At 36.3% G+C, this 14,563-nt stretch overlaps 1 protein-coding gene across 9 annotated transcripts in view; it reads left to right on the top strand.

The window, feature by feature from the left end:
• Window positions 1-14,563, top strand: part of LOC127426023 (CSC1-like protein 2) — an 86,686-nt gene that overhangs the window by 54,218 nt on the left and 17,905 nt on the right. For all 9 annotated transcript variants that reach the window (XM_051672459.1, XM_051672462.1, XM_051672465.1 and 6 more), the window contains 7 exons: window positions 3,048-3,099; window positions 3,238-3,346; window positions 3,754-3,824; window positions 4,902-4,982; window positions 7,746-7,869; window positions 11,378-11,511; window positions 12,598-12,735. In XM_051672459.1, the coding sequence (XP_051528419.1) occupies window positions 3,048-3,099; window positions 3,238-3,346; window positions 3,754-3,824; window positions 4,902-4,982; window positions 7,746-7,869; window positions 11,378-11,511; window positions 12,598-12,735 (709 nt within the window). The remainder of the gene's footprint in view (window positions 1-3,047; window positions 3,100-3,237; window positions 3,347-3,753; window positions 3,825-4,901; window positions 4,983-7,745; window positions 7,870-11,377; window positions 11,512-12,597; window positions 12,736-14,563) is intronic.

Genomic DNA, 14,563 nt, shown 5'->3' with positions numbered 1-14,563 from the left:
TGTACGTAGTTCTTAGTTCGGTAAAACCCTCTGATCACTTGTTTGGAGAGTTTTTTTGGACTTTTGATAAAAAAGGCTACCTTGCTTCCAAATGCCATAACTTGCTTTGAGATAACAGTACAACATTTTGCCCAGATACAGTTGACATGATTGAAGTCATCATGTCAAGCATGAATAATTAACAAAATGAATAAATAAACTGCATCACTTTGTCAGCAGTGTTGTAACATAAGAGCCTCCAAACGTAAGATGTAAATGTTTGCATTTCTGAGAAAATCAAGATTATGCGTGGTTAGTAATTTTAAAGTAATTGAAATAAGGCCATGAAACACATAATAGGTTTTGTAGACTCCAGTTTACGCTGATAAAATTAACTTCTATGGGACACTTTTTGTGTTAGAAAGGCCGTATCGGATCACGCTCTTCTTCTGAAGTAAATTCACAGTGTGTCTTCTTCCAGAAACGATAATGAGCTCAAACGGGAAAGACTGTACCTCTCGTTGGTTTCATATGGACTACACAATCAGAGAATATTTGTTTTCGCTGAGTATACGCTGAGTTTCGGTTCATTTTCGTGACGCGCTCCAGACAGAAGTTCACGGAGACCGAGACGGCAGAAAGCGCATCCTGTATGATTTCTTTATTTTACAAAACCACAATGTTTTGCTGTTATTGTGAGTGTACACAAATAAAAGTAAACCCTTTATAGTTTCGAATGATGTCTTACTCTTATCTGTATGACCACATTAGGCTGTTATCAGGGAAAAAGTCAGGTGATCGCGCCGGCACCTCCAGTGACCACAGAGGATTGACTGTGTTATGTGAAAGTGTTTTAATGAACACTGTTAATGTCACAAATTTGCTTATTTGATTACTGATCACATTGTGTGGAATCTTATATATTTCTTAGATTATGTCATACATTTTTCAAAATCAGGCAGAGGGGTTTACCTCATGAAAACACGCTGCGTGATCTTGAAGGATTATATCAAGATGTAGATTGGAATGAAGGTGCAGAATTTATATGAATAAAATTGACTACTCCTCTCTCGCCGTTGCTGGCGTGCCAGTGATTACCCCTCCGTGTGCCAGTGCTGGCATGCGTGCTATAGGTTGCCGACCCCTGCTATAGGCTATACAAAAAAACTTCAGTCACTGTTTATGGACTAATGCGTGATTATTAAATCGAGATGACATCATAGAAAGGACGCATATGAAGCATAAATATTATTAGACGTTTATTGGTTTAGTTTGTTGATTTTACATACGGTTCCCATAGAGAAGGACAAAAGTTTTGATAAAACCGGAATAACGGACATTAATGACAAATGCTCACTGACGATCTACTGTTCATGAAGTACTGCTCATATTTGTATTGTAATACATGTACTTGGTCTTGCAAATCTTTCGGACCCAATTAGGACCATTTTAAAAACGTTTCAAAATGACCCGCAAGACCACGGAAGGGTTAAAAGTCCACTAAATCTTTTCTTTGATTTTCTGGGTATTATTTTGGTTGCACTATAAGCTGCATTTGTGATTCTATTCATTTTGGACTCTTGTTGCCACTGTGTCTCTGCCCAACACAGTTGGAATTTTTTTTTTTAACACTTTCAAAAAATATCGATTTTAGAAACTTTCGGCTTTCCTCCAACACCTTAGTTATCAGTATCGGAAGAATCCTATATTGGTCGACCTCTAATAAAGATTTCCATTTTAAAGGAATATTCCAGGTTATGCTTAACTGATAAAATTTGCATAATGTTGATTACCACATAAATTAATTCTGACTCGTCCCTCATTTTCTTTAAAAAAAAAAAAAAAAGCAAAAATCTGTGTTCCAGTGAGACACTTACAATGGAAGTCAATGGGGTCAATCTGTAAACGTTAAAATACGGTTTCAAAAGTATAGACACAAGACATAAACAATATGTGTGTTAACATGATTTTAGTAGCTTTTCTGTGTAAAGTTATAGCCAATTTTACAACATCGTTGCCATGACGACGCAACACCGTAACTGTAAAAATGATTTAAACAACTTTACAACTCAAATAATACACAAGTTTTAACCAAAGAATTAATGTAAGTGCGTTTACAAAATTATAAGCTTCACATTGTGTTTAACCCCTTCAAAAATAGGTCCCATTCACCTCAATTTTAAGTGCCTCACTTTAACTTTGTAAGTCGAAAGTCATTTTTGTGGTAATCAGCATTATGCCACAAATGCTGTCAATTGAGATTTTACTCTCCTTTAACTCTTTAAGCTCTGAAGGTGTTTTTAAAGATTTTCTGTTTCAATGACTTAACCAAAATTAAAGGTTTATAACTCGACAAAAGAAACAAGGAGGGTCAAGTGTTTGGTATCATTGTAAAGAAAACGTTTCACATTTTTTAATGATATAGATTATGATACATTCTGAGACTCTAAGCCTAAGAAACTGCTGAAAAATCACAAAAGAAAATAAAAAAAATAAAACAAATTATATTTTTCTTATTTTTCTAATTTGGCATTATATACCTCATGGTGTATTTTATGTTCCATTTATTTTTCGTGAATTTATAAGCCAAAATGCGGCATATAAGCAACACCAACATAATTGTCAAGACATTTACTCAGCTATTTCTCACTATATTTTTGTCTGTGAGTAAAACATATAGGCTGGTTGTATTTTACTCTTTGAGAGATTTCCAACAACATATGACACATGACTATTTGATGAGTTTGATGTTTTAACTGACTGCAATAATATGTAAAGTGCCATTTATATATATATATATATATATATATATATATATATATATATATATATATATATATATATATATATAAATTATTAAAACAGAACACTTCTGATTTGTCTGCAAATTTTAAAGCACTTGTTCAGTTTTGGTCATAATGTCACATGCATTGTAATGTAGAGCTTCTAAGCTTTCAAACGATACCTATTTTGTGTTGGTCAAAACTGTAGTTATTAATATATTGACTATTTGTTTTCTCACAGGCCACTAATAAAATGGATCACCTCTCTCTTTTTTTTTTTTTTAGAAAACAATGCATACAGCTTTGGGCGCACAACAATCGCCAACCTGAATTCCGGGTGAGACGTTTCATTCCTCATATTCGTTTAAAAAAAACTTCCCCATACACCGAAAGTGCCTGCATTAATTGAAGCAATGATTATGTATTTTAAGAATTCTGTTTCTAATGAACATGTCTTTTTCTATTTGTACATCAGGAATAACCTCTTGTGGCTGCACACGTCATTTGCCTTCATGTACCTGCTACTCACCGTCTACAGCATGCGACGCCACACGTCAAAGATGCACTACAAGGAAGACGATCTGGTATATGCACCAACTGTATTAGTACTATAAATATTCAGAGCGGACATTGCTCATAAACATGACTTTAGCATCTGGTCTTTGTAGCTATGATTTTAAAGCGATTAATGAAGATTTTATCGTCTTTTCCTCCCCGAATTAAATTTGTTGGGTGAACTATCCCTTTAATGCATTCTGTATAATAGGAAAAAGATGCATAATGTACATGTAACATCTCAAGGCTTTTTGTGACGTTTACAGCACATCCGGCTGCAACGGTGCATACAGTAACGCTTATGAAATATTCATGAAGTCTGTCTATACTGTTGACCTACATTTCTGTGGCAAGATTTTAATCTCGATTTATAGACACCACAACATCTTCGCATGTATAAATAACATCAATAACATGTTTTTTCTCTTTTCTCCAGGTAAAACGCACTTTATTTATCAACGGCATTTCTAAATATGCAGAAGAGAGCCATATAAAACAGCATTTTGAGTAAGATATCTCTATTTCCTCTTATGCATTAAAAATCGATGTTTCCTTTCGCATATACGTATATCCTAAGTGGGTCATTCTAGTAGCTGCTGTCTCTACATCTACGGCTACTGGGGGCCTGGGTTGCTCAGTGGTAAAGACGCTGGCTACCACCCCTGGAGTTCGCTAGTTTGAATCCCAGGGCGTGCTGAGTGACTCCAGTCAGGTCTCCTAAGCAACCAAATTGGCCCGGTTGCTAGGGAGGGTAGAGTCACATGGGGTAACCTCCTCATAATGTGGTTCGCTCTCGGTGGGGTGCGTGGTGAGTTGTGCGTGGTTGCCGCGGTGGATGGCGTGAAGCCTCCACACGCGCTATGTCTCCGTGGCAACGCGCTCAACAAGCCACGTGATAAGATGCGCGGATTGACGGTCTCAGACGCAGAAGCAACTGAGATTCGTCCTCCGCCACCCAGATTGAGGTGAGTCACTACGCCACCACGAGGACTTAGAGCGCATTGGGAATTGGCCATTCCAAATTGGATGAAAATAAATAAATAAATAATAAAAATCACATGCGGCTGTCATTGCCAAAAATGACTGTGATGAGTTGCTGTGGAGCAACTTTGAATAGACTGAAGTGTCTAATGACATTTTACCTGTGAGAAGCTTGTTTCATACACCAATAATCTCTGAATTCATACAATTTTAGGATGATAGTTTACTTTAATGACTAAAGAGAGATACTAGATATTTTGAGAAATTTGGTTAAAGCTGAAGTGTGTAATTTCTGTGCCACTAGCGATGCCAAAATCACAATTGCAAAAATGACTACTGTTTTCAAACAGACTCTAGAAAACTCCTTCGTTTTCTGTTGGTTGTACAAACAGATAGCCCTGCCCAAAATTCAAATATGGGAAAGAATTTTAACATCGAAAAAATTGCACACATCAGCTTAAACCTTCACGTCCAAAGCACCAGTATTTGCTTTATTGTTTCTAGACGGCTAATGTTTATTATTAGTTTTTAAGTTGTTTTAATGAATCACGTTCTTGTGTGTTCTGTGCGTTTGATGTTGATTCGCTCATTTCTGTCTTGCAGACAGGCGTACGAGAACTGTATCGTATTGGAGGCGCGTGTTTGTTACAACGTGGCCAAACTAATGGCTCTCAACGCAGAGAGGTAAAAGTTTGTTTTTAACTTTTATCTGTATTCGTTTTACATACAGGTGTACACATACATTTCAACTTCATGAACATTTCATTGAGTTTTCACATTTTTCAGTAACCACAAAAGTTAGTCAGAGCATGTATTTTTTACCTTCGTACTTTCTGAACAGATTGCATTTGAATTGGGAGGTGACTATTGCAACAGTAGGTTGCTTGTGACTAGGGATGTCCCGATACCATTTTTTGGAGAACTAGTACGAGTACTGATACTCCCTTTTTGGAACTCACCGATACCTGTTTGATTTGATTAATTCCATGTCTACAGTTTTTCAATTGTATCATTAAAATGGTGTCTAAATAAATCAGTTCATTAAAACTTTAATCAAATGAAAATGGAACAATCAATTTTCAACATAATATTGTATTATTTTTTATCAAATGAAGAGCTTTTATACAGAACCTCACAGCACAATGCAAAATACAACATTGGAGTTATTTTTGTCAAATAGAGTGCTGCACAACAGAGCATCACAGATGTGAGATATTGCTTAAATATTATACAATTACTATTGATTTATTATTATTATTAGTAGTAGTAGTAGTAGTATTACAGTGAATATTACATAACTATACAGTAGTGATATATTTATTTTGCAATTTTTTCCATTTAAATTGAGCTTTTATTTTGGAGTGAAGCCCTTTCCGTTTCTGTGTGTCTTTGACAGTTTTTTCTCACCTCTGGAAAAGCAGGTCACTACATGACCCAATGTGATTATTAAACAGCAAAAGGCTGCTATTTTATTAAATAAATATGAAGTCTGTATGTGCTGCACACTACATAGTGAATTAGCGCTTGCTCGCTGTTATCTGCTACAAACAGAGCGTGCGATGCTCATGATGTATGAGACAAGGACGTCAACATTACACCGGCTCCACATATTCACAAGTGCTCACATTTGAAATGCGGGCTGCACATTCAAATGAAATATTTATCTCATTAAATCGCAGCTTTTGCAGTTTAATAATCACACTACGGAATAATGTGATTTTAATTTGTGCGCTGAATGTTTACAGATTGTCTTTCGTATGCCAGATGGTATTGGTATTTGGTATGAGAGCATTTTTATGGAGCACGAGTACAAGTATGTGAGCTGGGTATCGGACACGATTCTGATACCAGTATCGGTGTCAGGACATCCCTGCCTAAAACAACATAAGTACTGCCGTTATTATCACTTTTATTATAGATTTTCAAATCGCAAGAATATCACAGAAAATATTAGTTAGGGATGCACCGATGCATTCTCTGCCATAAAGAAAATAAACTGTAACAAAATATTAGCTGTAATTCCACTATCTGCACTACAATAATACTTCGATTTTTCCAGTTATTGGCCGAAAATATAATGGCCACCGATATATTGTGCATCCCTAGCATTAGTGTTTTGTTTAAAAAGTCACCAAATATCAACTAAGAGTGGCAAAAATGCAATTTGTGTTGTGCAAGATAAACCTCAACGTATTTCACCATTAAATTTACCTATAGAAATTCCATTAAATAAGTCAGACCTCCTGAATAATACTACTGTATATAATTTGCATGCCACAAACAGCTGATGTTTATCTCTTTAAGGTTCAGAGATGAGCCAGTGTCGGCCATCGTTGCCCGCCAATAGCCGCTTTTCCACTATTGGGCCAAATGAGGGTGTGCTAGTGCGTGCCAGGGCCAGTTGCGTTCCCACTATCACTTCCGGGGCTTCACCATGCCGTCTCGGGGCTTTCACAGGGCCAATGGCCCGCCGATTACCCATGGGCCAAACAACTGGGGATTGAGGCGGGGTCAGTGTCAAAGGCAGAATTTCGCCGAACTTCCCAGGTTGTGTATCCAGCGCACAATGGTACAGGTTCGGGGGGAAAAAAATGCGGGCACAGTACAAATCAGTTAAAACGGCCAATGGACAAAGTGATGCCCAAAGAAATTACTTTCCATGGTTCGGTGAACTTTCACCGAATATAGATACTGTGCTGGGACATCATCCCGCTGTTAGTGGAGAGACCACCTGGGACACCATGGTAGTTACAGTCGGTGAGTTGTCAACGCTAACTTATCTTGCTGTTTACATTCAATATAAACTTGATATTCTAGATAATAACATGATACCTCAGCTTGAGCTTCCCTCTTTCTTGTGAAATTGGTGGGATGTGTGATGTTGGCACCACAGCGGCGTATTAAGGGCTGGTTTTTGGGCAACGCTGTGGAGTTATTGGCCGGATGGTGGAAACGCAGAGTGATTTTGGTCTTGCGGCTCAAGGTCCGAGGCTATTTACCCCCGCTGGCCAGTTGATAGCCTTGGCTCGCACTGGCCCGATAGTTGCAAAGCGGCTAATCTGAGCTCTCTGAGGCCTTATTGATCATTAAACAGGCTATAGTTTCTGTTCTCAGAGGGCAAAGAACATTGATCTGTAGAGCTTGACTGAGCGGAGGTCAGGTTTTGCCTACGTTGTAGAGACCACAAGGATTTTTTTTCCCCCCCACAAGGACAGCTAAACTTGAAATAACCTTCATTGTGGGGAGCAGTCAACAATCAACACTAGGAAAATGGCTTAATACATATACTAAATGATGTCTGATGAAAATTTAAAAATGCAAAAAGGTTTGTGTGAGGGTTAGGTTCAGTGGTGGGGATAGGGTTAGGGAATCGAAAATATCAGTACCAAAATAACAGAAATCAATGGAAAGTCCCCACCATGATAGAAAACTGTGTGTGTCCTATAGGAAGAAGACTGAACGCAGCAAGAAGTTTTTTACAGATCTGATGGCTAAAGAACACATTCCCACCATGATCAACCCAAAGCCCTGCGGTCACCTGTGCTGCTGTGCCATTACAGGATGTGAAGAGGTATGAGCACAACAACAACTACATTACTCATAATGCCACTGTGTAGATAGCATCGTAGTTATTAGAGGTAGACCGATATATCGGTTTTACCGATTAATCAGTGCCAATAGTTGCTTTTTGGAAATATCATTTATCAGCAAAAAATCTATGCCGATAGTTGCTGATAGTTTTTTCATTTCATATTTTCAAAATAAGAGTCCTCAGTGTGTTTCGGGCTTGTTTATACTTAAAAGTTCCACACCAAATCCTAATTTGTTCTGGTTATTGTTGGGATTTTGGTTGAACAATAAACCACATCTGGGATTTTATTCATTTTTGACTCTTTTTCTGTGCCCGCCATAGTAAGAAAAGAATAATGAATTTTTTTTTGACATTCTTTAAATTGATCGGCCAATTAATCGACCTTTCCCACCACCCTAGTTATCGTATTGGCAAAATCCACTCTCAGCCGACCTTTAATAGTTATGCTGCATTCCAGTCAAAGTCAGAAGTAGCAAATCTCCAAACTTCCTATATATATATATATATATATATATATATATATATATATATATATATATATAAAACTAAATGGAAATGCTAGTATGTTTTGCAGTCTACAGTTATCAAAAGGGATGATCATTAAAACATTTTTACAGCAAACTTTTGATACAGATTAACATAAGCGATATATATTATAAGAAATATGATTTTATATAATATTATATAAGCATATATTCACTTATTACCTCAGATAAAATTACAATATTTTTCACACACACACACATATATAAACACAGTATATACAGTACTGTGCAAGTTTTAGGAACTTGTAAAAAACATGTTGCATAGTGAGTATGTCTTCAAAAATAATAAACATCATACAAAGTCCAGTAAACATAAAAAAGCCAATCCAATTTTTGGTGTGACCACCTTTGCCTTCAAAACAGCACCAATTCTCCTAGATACGCCTGGACACAGTTTTTCTTAGTTGTTGGCAGATAGGATGTTCCAAGATTCTTGGAGAATTCGCCACAATTCTTCTATCTATTTAGGCTGTCTCCATTTCTTCTGTCTCTTCATGTAATCTCAGACTGACACGATGTTCAGTGAGGGGCTCTGTGGGGGCCATGACATCTGTTGCAGGGCTCCCTGTTCTTCTGAAATATTATATTATATTTTACAGTGGAGAGACAAAAACAAGGTTAAAAACTAACCGGCAAATAACAAACACGATGGAATATCCAACACAGGTGAAAACATGATGAGACTGACTAGGCAGAGTAGAGACAACGAATTGGCACAAGACTGAGCACACAGGGAGAATAAATAGGGAAATCAAGTGACACAGGTCCATAAACGAATAATTAAACAGGTAGCAAGGTGGAACACCGCCCCCCCCCCCCCCCCAAAAAAAAGTGCAGAACCCTGACAAGACATCTATGTTATAAATGACTATTTTTTAAATGCATGCTGTATTTTCAAACTTTGTGTTCTTTCAGAAATCCTTTTAAATTACACTGTATTTAAAGCTACACTATGTAACTTTTGGCCCTCAAGTGGTTAAAAAATAAAACTGCATGTGTCTTGCGGAAGAACATTGTTTTGGTAATGATGTAAATTGTGCTTCGGCTCTGCTCCTCTGTGCGGATGAATGTGGTTCGAGGCATCGGTGTACACATGGATACAGGACATCTCATCAGAACGAACGGACAAATAAATAACAAAAGGAAAAGACGGATATCCGAAAACATGTAATCTGAGCAGATAAGTGCCATATCTTATGCTGTTGTTTTGATTTATTGGAAACATTGATGTTTTGAAATAAATGACATTATTAAAGTTAGGCAACGTTCGTTAACATTAGACACAACGATTGCTAGTCTGATAAGGTCAAACGTTGTAAAGTTAAATGTAGGATATTCTGGACAAATAGACCAGGATAGTAACTCATTTATAGATTGTTATTGTTACCAACCAGTGGTCAACATCATTTCAAGACTCACATGTCCTTGGCAAGCCAAAGACTAAAGGATTTATTTATATAAATGATTGCCCTTATAAAGAAAATACACACGTGTGCTAGTAAGTGAAACGTTCTGCACCGATTCCAGTATAATTATTGTATTACACTACACACACACACACACACACACACACACACACACACACACACACACAGACGTGTGATTACATCACAATACATAAACCATATCAATAAAATATCTTACCTGTTGAGTAAGAAAAAAAGCCATCTCTGGGTCGCTTTTAAATCCTTACAGATCTCGTTGTCGCCACTTCTGAAAAGCCAAGCCGATGTTGATTGGGGTTTTATTACGGACTCTGTCGCGTTCCCTTTGTGCTTGTAGACTCTGCTCTGTTCAGGGTTTCTTTGTTTTTACAACTGGTGATTCCCCGGAGGTTTGCCGTTTTTAATGATCCATGGTCAGTTTTTCTCGTTCACTGTGACAACAAACTTTCAGATTCAGCTACTCCCACACCACACACGCGCTACAGTAGCCGGATCTTATTTTCTCTGTGTACGGATACGACGTCAACACGCACGGGCGAATGACGTATGCATGCAATTTCCCGCAAAATCCGTCCCGACAGCTCTAAATTATAAATAATTATTATAGGTTTAAAGGTAAAGGTAGGTAAAGACATGGTTTGGAAGAAGGATTTTTGTTGTACTCTCATTAATAACATTTAGTTGTTTTTTAACAAATAAAGTTACATAGTGTAGCTTTAAACTACATTTTAATGGAAATAATACAAATAAAATTTAAGCTAATAACTTAGGGTTAATCATTTATGTATTGATCCAGATCATAGTAAAGGTGACAGTAAAAAAAAAAAGAGAGTTCACAGCAACTGGGGGTGGAGCTTAGCGAAGGGTCGATTTCTTTCAATAACTAATGCTTTAGTGATTCCAAACTTTTGAACAGTTGTGTGTGTGTATATGAGTATATAAAAATACTTGGTTATTATAAAATAGATTATTATGTATATAATCTTATATAATGTGATATTATATTTGATAAGAATTTAGAAATGTATATCATATAATAATAATATATGAATAAATTATTTTTTACATGTTATGTTTTTATTTGAAAATTTTCCATTTTAACATTTCAGTTTAAAAGATATATTATTGTAACACTGACTGCATTTTTAAAATAGTTCAATTAACAATTTTAAATTGGTCAATTTATTTGTTAAATGTATAAACATTTTTATTTTTCAATTGAACTAATTGAACTATTTTTGGCACTATTTGTCCTCCATACAGACTGTCGTTTTTACATTGTGATTTAAGCCATATATTTGCCAGTAACTCACTGCATTTGGCGTTCGTCAGTGTTAAGTTTATCATTTGCATAAAATAATTTGTGGTGTGTGAAAATCATTCCGGGGATCTGAAAGCTCTTAAGGGAGGAAGTAATCAAAAGGCAGGTTTCAGAGCGGTTATGTCTCATGATGTCTGGTTTTCTGCTGTGGTTTGTAAGTCTGTGTACTGTTGCAGGAGGAGGCTGTGAGTTATTACACTAAACTGGAGGCCAAACTAAAAGAGGAATACAGAAAGGAAAAAGAGAAAGTGAACACTAAACCGTTGGGCATGGCATTCGTCACCTTCCAGAATGAAGCCATGACTGCAATGTGAGTATATGATACGTGACCTCTGTTCATGATGGGACCTTTGATCCAAAACCTAGTGAGCTGCCTCGCAGTCTACTGTCTACACAGGCAGCAGCCTTCTTAGGCAGCATCTTACCTGAAATGGAACTTCATAATTAACTGATATTGAACACTCTACATAGGCAGCCAACAGCTCAAATAGTGCTCTTCTAATGAAGTGCACAGGAGACTACACAGTTTGAAATAAACATGTTGCAAAGCTAACAATGTGATACTCAAATAAGCAAAGAAATACATAACACACATACACGCACGCACACCCATATATTGTGTAAAACAATATTTTTTGCAAAAATAAAATAATCAGATTTGTTTTTCATCAATACATTTCAGAATTAAATGAAATATAAGCCGTGTTTTGTAAGTTACTAAAAAATATTTATCCACTACAAATTACTTCTCTAAAAGTATAAATAGATTACTGATTACTTCATTGAAAAAGTAATCACATTACTAATTATTTTTAAATTACGTTCTAAAACACTTGTCACAAATAGTTTTTTGTTTTTTTAGTTGCTCCTTGATCGTTTTCGCACACACTTTTGCTGTCATAGAAACGCAAACAGATGTACATATGACGCATGAACTCACATTTTAATTGTTACACATAAATAATAAAGTTTTTGAAAAATTTGTAATCCAAGTAATGTATTAAAAGTTATTACTTTTACTGTAAGTCAGTAACTAATCTGATTACAAGAATTTAAAATGTAATGTTACACTACATTTTGTACCTAAAAGTATTCAGATTACATTAGCTAATTACTATGTAATCCGATTACACCCAACACTGAATATAAGTATATTTATAATCAACACTGTAAACCTGTTTATAAACTTCTTTGCCTTCTTGGATTCATTTCTGATGCCTTAAAATGCTGCCTAGCTAGGCAGCAACTAGGTTTTGGAACCATTTTACCTCTGTTTGTCAATAAGTGTTTTCTTTTTTTATTCTCTGTCAATTAAAGTGATTGTGTAGCATAATTTAGTTGAAAAGCATTGTAGTGATCTGTACTAATGTATCTCTCTCTCTTTCTCTCTGTGTAGAATACTGAAGGATTTTAACGCGTGTCAGTGTCAGGGATGTAATTGTCGTCAGGATCCGTGTTCATCTCAGTTCAGTGATAGTCTTCACGTCTATAACTGGAGTGTCAGCTATGCACCAGACCCCCAAAACGTGCGCTGGTAAGGAAATCTGTCTTGCTGGCTGTCTGTTGTTCGTTCTGTTGTTCAGTTGTTAGTTTCTATCTTTCAATCTTTTGTTTGTTTTATCTGTCTTTCATTTGTTTGATCTATCTTTTGTTTGTTTGATCTACATCTGTCTGTTGTTTGTTCTGTCATTCAGTCAACCTGTTGTTTGTTTGTTCGATCTACTGTTCGTTTAATCTATCGTGTTTATTCGTTTGTTCGATCTGCCATTCATTTGTTTGTTTCTTCGTTTGATGTATCTTTCATTTGTTTGGTCTACCGTCTGTTTGTTGTTCATTATATCATTCATTCTATCTATTGTTTGTTTGTTTGTTCGATCTACTGTTCGTTCAACCTATCGTTTGTTCATTCTATTTACCGTTCTTCTATATGTCTGTTGTTCATTCTATTTATCATTTGTTTGATCTATATTTCACCAGACTGACACCCATACATTTTCAGGACTTACAACCGCATTTTCGGCAAACCTGTGCTGTGTGAACGGAACCGTGCTCACATCATATAATGTGAAAATAACGAACATGACGTTTGAAGAAGACTTCAGAAGAATTTGATCTCTGTTGCTTCACTTTATTTCCAAAAGTTCCCCAGTTGCTGCTGTGTTTGTTTTTCTTAAATTTTCATTGTGCCTGCCGCTGCTTTCCACTGCCATTAGTGGGGGTTTCCTCTTACATCATACTCTGGGATTCCCCCAGCGCACTTGAGCGCAAACGTGGATGTGAGAGTCAGTAGTCGATTTTTTTTTTTTAAATTGATGTGTTCTGATGATTCATTTAAACAGTTCATATAAATGTGCAGATCCATTTCAGCCCCAACATGAAAGTCAACTGCATCTTTATTATTTTTGGATTAAAATAATTTTTATGTTCATCATAATGTTTTCGACTTATTTCTATAAAGTTGTGTGTGTTATTTATTTTAATATTTTGCCTGGCAAAATGTGTCACCTCCATTGCAATGAAATATGAATCCACCGACACAAAATGCGGGGCAGTCTGGTCTTGATAGATCTTGAGATGATATTGAGGGATGTGTGTAAATGTAATTACATTTTAATTTGTGTAAAATTCCAGGTTTGTCCTGATCCAAATATACGGGTGAAAATCTGAACAAGTCCAAATCTCCTACAAACTTTTGGTAATGGTGTGTCACAACCCCCGATAGCACCTTTTTCACCCTAAATGAAAATCTAAACGGCTCCCTCCCCCAGTTGGGTTTGTGGAGGGAAATAGTAAGGTGTGAATCACTGAGAATGGGAGACTATCTGGGTGTGTAAAACTTGTCTGTTCTGGATAAAAAAAATAAATTAAAAAAAAGTCCTAAATATTGCACTTAAATGTGTTACAGGAAATTGTTTAACACGTTTAACATCTGTCTCCACAAAACCATTTAAACTATTGTGTTAATGTTTATTAAAAGAAAGTGTCTGTCTTCGTGGGAAGAACAGTGGGACCAATAGTAGATAATAGCCCAGAATGATCACAAGGCATTTGTTGGTCATGTGGTCGAGCATCGATTGTGTCATTAGTACCTTGGTTCATATCTCATCTTATTATTTGATAATCCTGTTTAAAAATAGAAATGTTTTGGAATTAACAATTGTTTGAATACGCTGCCTAATGATGCTCGCTCCTAACATATTTGCATATGTATAAAAATACTCACAAATGATGATTCTCTCAAATGAAACGTGAATGAAGAAATGGAAACAAAAAAGCCTGCGACGCGTGGAAGTCTCGTGAATGCTAACTGTTGCAGGAAAGTGTTTAACATGTGTCTTCATTGCAACGTCAGTGTTGTGGTG

The sequence above is a fragment of the Myxocyprinus asiaticus genome, chromosome 35 (genome assembly GCF_019703515.2).
Source record: "Myxocyprinus asiaticus isolate MX2 ecotype Aquarium Trade chromosome 35, UBuf_Myxa_2, whole genome shotgun sequence".
Taxonomy (NCBI): domain Eukaryota; kingdom Metazoa; phylum Chordata; class Actinopteri; order Cypriniformes; family Catostomidae; genus Myxocyprinus; species Myxocyprinus asiaticus.
Note: the sequence above shows the minus strand (reverse complement) of the source record. Positions and strands in the feature narration are given on the sequence as shown.